General features: G+C 37.2%; 1 protein-coding gene and 1 long non-coding RNA gene across 2 annotated transcripts; both read left to right on the top strand.

Annotated features, from left to right (window-relative positions):
• Window positions 1-507: 507 nt before the first annotated feature.
• Window positions 508-2135, top strand: LOC148788665 (uncharacterized). The gene is made up of 3 exons (XR_016064957.1): window positions 508-549; window positions 1059-1125; window positions 1919-2135. It is a non-coding gene; the product is annotated as an uncharacterized LOC148788665 (long non-coding RNA).
• A 225-nt stretch (window positions 2136-2360) lies between these two features.
• Window positions 2361-5812, top strand: LOC148788664 (uncharacterized). The gene is made up of 4 exons (XM_088878082.1): window positions 2361-3123; window positions 3780-4654; window positions 5027-5101; window positions 5183-5812. Exons 1-4 carry the CDS (start codon window positions 2361-2363, stop codon window positions 5810-5812), a joined length of 2343 nt encoding a protein of 780 aa, XP_088734208.1.
• The last annotated feature ends 829 nt before the right edge of the window (window positions 5813-6641 follow it).

Here is a 6641-nt window from a genome sequence, read left to right as displayed (position 1 = left end):
CGATACCATCACCAATCAACTACCCATCCTCCGGCGAGTTGATTGCACCTAGTGTGACGCCCCAAATATTATAATACATAATTGTACGATTAATTAATTTTCATAAAATTTATTTAATTAGCCACTAAGTTATGGGTCATAATTGAAATATAATAAAACTTAAACAAATTTATTTGGAGTTCGTTATAATATTTGGGGACAACTTATATTAATTAAGAAAATTTAGGAGGGACGTGATGTGTATTTTGCTAAAAGTCTAATGAAAAAAAATAATAATAATATATAATAATAGTATCATGTATAACTATTAGTAAATTAGATATGCATATATTAGTATATGTATATATATCTTAGTAAATAATGTACTTATTTAGTAAATAATAATATATATATATATATAAAAAGAAAAGAGAGCGAGAGAATTGAGAGTGGGAAGTGGGGGCCACCTCCCACCGCCTCACTCTCTCATTCTCTTTATTTTTCTTTGTCTTGGTACATAACACACAACACACACCCTCTTTCAGCAAGAAGAAAGAGAGAGGAACAGAGGTACGACTTATAACTATAATTTTCATTAATTTATATAATTATAGTATTTAATTAGCTCGTTTATTAAATGTTATTTATATTGAGCGATGTACTATTTAATCGGAATATTTTACGAGTTTGATTATTTAAAATAGTGTGGAATTAAATATCAAATTTAATATAAAAATAATATCGTCGGTTAATTAGATTATTAAATTTATTAGATTTGAATATTGTTATAGCCAATTTATACAATTCCATCAGAATTATTAACCAAACACGCAATTGTATATATTATTGTTATTAAATTGTATAGTAGCGAGAAATTGATAGAAAATTCATAAAAATATTCCGAAAATTATATTTAATAAATGGTATGTTAATAAAGAGGAAAACGAAGATTTGTACTTCGATAGAAATGGAATATTAAAGAATTATTAGAAATTGTACGCAATAATATTTAATATTGTATTTAAAAGAAATTACGATATTCTCGATATATTAATTGTATGTGGTATAACTCATTATAGGATACGGTGGTAAGGTGGAAGGATTGACAATTAGCGATTGAGTAGATAAAAACGTTGTGAAGTTGAGGTAAGTAGTATTATCTATATATGTCCCCTTTATTTGTGGCTTTACTATTATATAAATTTGTGGTTCATGCTGACGTTGATTTATCTTGAAGTATATGAGTGATGAAATGATTTGATTGATTGACGATATTATGTACATAGAATGAGGAAATGCGTTGAAATATTATGTTTGTTGTTTGATGTGTTGTGGATGTCTGAAAATGAGAATATATGGATATACTGTTTTACGTTACTAGTTGCTTACAAGAATGGTGATATGTGAAAATGAAGGAGTGGTGGAAATTGAATTTATATTGTGGCGTGAATACCACTTGACGTGTTAAAAAGCCTATAAGGCGAAATAAAATGAAAAGAGCTTTGATGTGATATGAGAAAGAAATAAAATGAAAAGAGCTTTGATGCGATATGAAAAAGATGTGATGTGAAAAGAGCTATGATGTGAAATAAAAGAGCTACGATGCGAATTGAAAGAGCTATGATGCGAAATGAGATTAATGAGCCGACTGTCAAGGGGATTCACTTAAATTTATATAATGGTGAGATTGAGTTGACGGGAAAAACACGATATCACCTTCTGGTAAGCAAACCAGGAAAAAGAAAGTTTAACTGATTAGTTTATTGTGACATAGCTATGTGGTGTACTACAATTGATTATGTTGGAGTTAAATTGACTGTAATCCATGCATGTTGCCTACTTGTCCTGTTTGGTCTGTGTTTGAGATACATATATAGATAGGGCTGATTATTTACTTACTGAGTGGCAGGCTCATCCCTCTATTGATATTTTCTTTCAGGAGTAGACTTTGAGGTGTTTGACTGTTGAAGATTAGGTCTGCGCGCTATACTCAGGCAGGTCGGGCCAGTATGCTGTTTTCTCCTCGTTGTCAGTTAGAGTACAGATCATATTTTGTTGTATACAGGGAATGTAAGCATGGAGATTACTTGTGGTGTTTGATATGTATATATATAATGTCGTGAGTTGATAATACCTATTACGACGTGTTGGGATTACGTATGGAAATTGATTAGATGATCATGTGCAAATGTATATATATGAACACAGGGATTACTATAACTATGACGTTTAGGGTAGATATAGCTCTTGAACGAAGGGGCTGCTACATTAGGTGGTATCAGAGCAGGGATTAGATTCCCTAGGGATAGTAGATGAAATATAATATTATACATAATATGTATATACTAGAAAACTACTCACATGTGTGCATTTCATATAGGATGGAAGAGTCAAAGAAAAATACTGCTGGCCCAACTGAGTCATTAGAGTCTGTGCAGGGTCATGATTTAGGATCAGAACATCAGGGGTTAGAATCCCAAAATAGAAATGTTCCACAACCAAAAATAAATCTCTTTATGCAACAGTACCTAAAAATGATGCAGAGGATGGCTCCACGGCCACCATCACAGTCACAGGATGTAGTTATTTACAAGAATTACGAAATAATAAGGACACAGGGGGCAAAGGTATTTGCCAGTACAACTGATCCTGCTGAAGCAGAGGAATGGCTGAGAAACACGGAAAGGGTGTTGGACAAAATCGAGTGTACTTCTGAGCAAAAGTTGAGGTATGCAGTGTCCTTACTGGAGAAAGATGCCTTAGATTGGTGGGAAACAGTCCCAGGGAGCAGGAACCGACCAGCCACTTTGATGTGGAATGACTTTTTGAAAGAATTTGCTGACAAATATACTCCACCAGTCTACAGAAACCGTGAAATAGTTGAATTCTTGGAACTAAAGCAGAATGAGTTATCTGTTGCTGAATATGAACTACAATTTGTGAGATTGTCACAATATGCCCCAGAAGAAGTGAGCACCAATGAATTGAGAAGAGACAGATTTGAAAGGGGGTTGAGACTTGAGATTCGGGAGAAAATAGCAATCAAATCTCCAAGTTATGGTGTGCTGCTAGAAGCGGCACTGAGGGCAGAAGAGACATCCATTGAAAGGAGTTCAACTGAAGCTAAACGAAAGAAATTAACAGGTAACCTAAATCCTACAGTGGGACAAAGTCGTGCATTTTCTTTTAGGGGCTCTCGTCCGCAGAGAGGTTGGTTTAGAGGCAGAGGAGTAGGTCAAACTAGCAAGTCTTCTTTAGTATTTTTGAGTAGAGGCGGGCCTACTTTGGTTAGATCTGGAGCAAGACCAGGTCCAGCCAGATCGTTCAGTGGAAGATCTATTCCCTCTTGTGCTAATTGCGGTAGGAGACATATTGGTGAATGTTGGGGAGCTTAACCAATTGTATGTTATTGTTGCCATCAACCAGGACACATTATAAGGGATTGTCCTACATGGAGGGATAATTCCAGAGGATCTCAGACTTCAGAGTTTAGCAGTGTGGGGTAAAACTCACAACGGGCAGGTACGAGCAGTGGACGAGGTAGAGGTGGTCGAGGTAGCGGGAATCTTTCCATGACGTCAACAGGACAAAGTAGTCAGTCTCAACCACAAGCTAGGGTGTATGCCTACGGCACCCGAGGTTATGACTGGTTCCTTCTCTATTTGCGATTGTAGTGCACATGTATTGATTGATCTAAGATCTACTTGTTCATTTATATCACGTAATTTTGCATCTCATGTACATGCTAAAATAGAACCATTTGGACATGATTTATATGCCTGCTGGTGGGTTTGTATTAGTGAATACAGTGGTGAGATCTTGTCCAATGGTGGTGGAGGGTGTTACTTTATATGCAAATCTGGTTGTAATAGACCTTAGGGAGTTTGATATCATTTTGGAGATGGACTGGTTAGCTAGTAATCATGCTTTAGTGGATTGTCAAGCAAAAGAGGTGATGGATGAAATTAATGGGCAGATGAAGACAGTTATAGTGGGGGAAAGAAGAGTGATACCCAAATGCTTAATTTCTGCTGTGACCGCCTTTAATCTAATTAAAGAAGGGTGTGAGGCGTATTTAGCCAGTGTGCACGATACCATGAAAGTTAGTCCGGGTGTATTAGACGTTCCAGTGGTAAGGGAATTTCCTGATGTTTTTCCTGATGAATTACCTAGACTACCACCTCATCGAGAAGTAGACTTTGAAATAGATACTATTCATAGGGCGGCACCTATTTCAATTGCACCGCATAGAATGGCTCCATCAGAATTGAAAGAATTAAAGAAGCAGTTCGAAGACCTATTGGATAAAGGGTTCATCCAACTTAGTATTTCACCATGGGGAGCACCAGTATTATTTGTAAAGAAAAAGGATGGAAGTATCAGATTATGTGTCGATTATAGACAGCTGAACCGAATCACAATCAAGAACAAGTATCTTCTGCCATGGATTGACAATCTGCTTGATCAGCTAAAGGGTGCCACTGTTTTCTCTAAAATTGATTTGAGGTCAGGATATTGGCAACTACAGATTGAGGAAAATTCGATTCCAAAGACAGCTTTCAGGACCAGGTATGGTCACTATGAATTTGTCATTATGCCATTTGGATTGACGAATGCCCCTGCAGCTTTCATGGATCTAATGAACAAGACGTTACAACCATTCCATGATCAATTTGTGATTGTGTTTATTGATGATATTTTGATATATTCGAGTAGTCCCGAGGAACATGAACAACATTTACGGACAATTTTACAGATCCTGAGAGAAAAATAGTTGTACGGTAAATTCAGCAAATGTGAGTTTTGGATGGAAAAAATTGCTTTTTTGGGGCACGTTGTTTCTAAAGAAGGGGTACAACCTGATCTAGCAAAAGTTAAGGCTATTTTAGAATGGGTACCACCTAAAAATGTGTCGGAGATCCGGAGTTTTCTAGGATTGGCTGGTTATTATAGAAGATTTGTAAAGGACTTCTCTATAATCACAAAACCTCTGACGAACTTGTTGAAGAAGAATGCACCATTTAATTGGAATGACAAATGTGCTTAGAGTTTTGAGGAGTTGAAGAAGAGGCTCACTTCAGCACCTATCCTTGCTTTGCCGTCTGAGAATGGAGGATATGTGGTATTTACTGACGCTTCATGACAAGGACTTGGGTGTGTTTTGATGCAACATGGGAGACTTATAGCTTATGCTTCGAGGCAGTTGAGGCCACATGAGATAAACTATTCGACCCTTGATCTGGAGTTAGCAGCCATAGTACATGCATTGAAGATCTGGAGGCATTACTTATACGGGGAGACGTTTCAAATATTTACAGATCCCAAAAGTCTAAAGTATATCCAAACACAAAAAGAGTTGAATTTGAGACAAAGAAGGTGGATGGAGCTTTTGAAGGATTATGACTGTACCATTGACTATCATCCTGGAAAGGCGAACATTGTAGCAGATGCTTGGAGTAGAAAGACGATGGACCAACTTGCGGGTATGATCTGCTATAACATAGAGTATTTGACTGCTCTCAGAGCTATGGATGTACACTTTAGCATTGGTGGTGATATTCTACTGGCTACGATACAAGTGAAGCCCTCCCGCAAGGATAAAATTAAAGATGCACAAGCTAGAGATCCATATTTACTGAGGATGAAAGCTAAGGTGCAAAAAGGAAAGAGCGATCAATTTATAATCCAAGAAGATGGTACATTGTTCAATGGAAAACGTATATGCGTGCCGAACGTAGAGGAGTTGAGAATGGAAATTATGCACGACGCGCACTACGCACTGTATGCTATGTATCCTGGTAGTACCAATATGTATCGGGATTTGAGACCTTAATACTGGTGGCCAACAATGAAGAAAAATGCGGTAGAGTTTGTAGCGAAATGTTTAGTTTGTCAGCAGGTAAAAGCAGAACACCAAGCACCAGCTGGTAAACTTCATCCTTTGACTATACCTGAATGGAAGTGGGAAAACATTACTATGGTGTCATTGGGTTACCATGTACGTTCAGAAGACATGATGCTATTTGAGTGATTGTTGACAGATTGACTAAATCTGCACATTTCCTGCCAATCCGTCAAAATGATTCCTTGGATAAGCTCGCCGAATTATATGTTTCAGAGATTGTGAGATTACATGGTATTCATACCTCTATAGTTTCTGATAGAGATCCTCGATTTACTTCTCATTTCTGGGGAAGCTTGCAAACGGCGCTAGGTACAAAATTGCATTTTAGTATAGCGTTTCACCCTTAGACCGATGGACAGTCAGAAAAAACGATTCAGACATTAGAAGATATGACGAGAGCCTACGGAATTGATTCTGACGAAATTGGGATGATGATCTACCACTGATGGAATTTTCTTATAATAATAGTTTTCATTCCAGTATTGGTATGGCTCCATATGAAGCTTTGTATGGAAGAAATGCCGAAGTCCAATCTGTTGGGATATTGAGGGATTGAGACAGCTTGAAGGGCCGGAGTTAGTGCAAGAAACAGTGGACAAGATAAAAACAGTTAAAAAGTGTTTGAAGGCAGCACAGAATCGGCAGAAAAGTTATGTTGATAAGCATCGGAGAGATATGGAATACCAGGTGGGGGAAAAAGTTTTTCTAAAAGTATCACCATTGAGAGGAATCTTGAGATTCTTGAAGCAGAGAAAGT

This window comes from Sesamum indicum, linkage group LG3 (assembly GCF_026168435.1).
Source record: "Sesamum indicum cultivar Baizhima isolate 11 linkage group LG3, ASM2616843v1, whole genome shotgun sequence".
NCBI lineage: Eukaryota > Viridiplantae > Streptophyta > Magnoliopsida > Lamiales > Pedaliaceae > Sesamum > Sesamum indicum.
This window is presented reverse-complemented; position numbering and strand designations above follow the sequence as displayed.

Coding starts and splice junctions, on each gene's coding strand:
- LOC148788664 (XM_088878082.1), top strand. CDS start 2,361: ATGGAAGAGTCAAAGAAAAATACTGCTGGCCCAACTGAGTCATTAGAG. Junction 4,655..5,026: donor AACCATTCCATGATCAATTT/GTGATTGTGTTT, acceptor AAATGTGCTTAG/AGTTTTGAGGAGTTGAAGAA. Junction 5,102..5,182: donor CTGAGAATGGAGGATATGTG/GTATTTACTGAC, acceptor GCTTCGAGGCAG/TTGAGGCCACATGAGATAAA.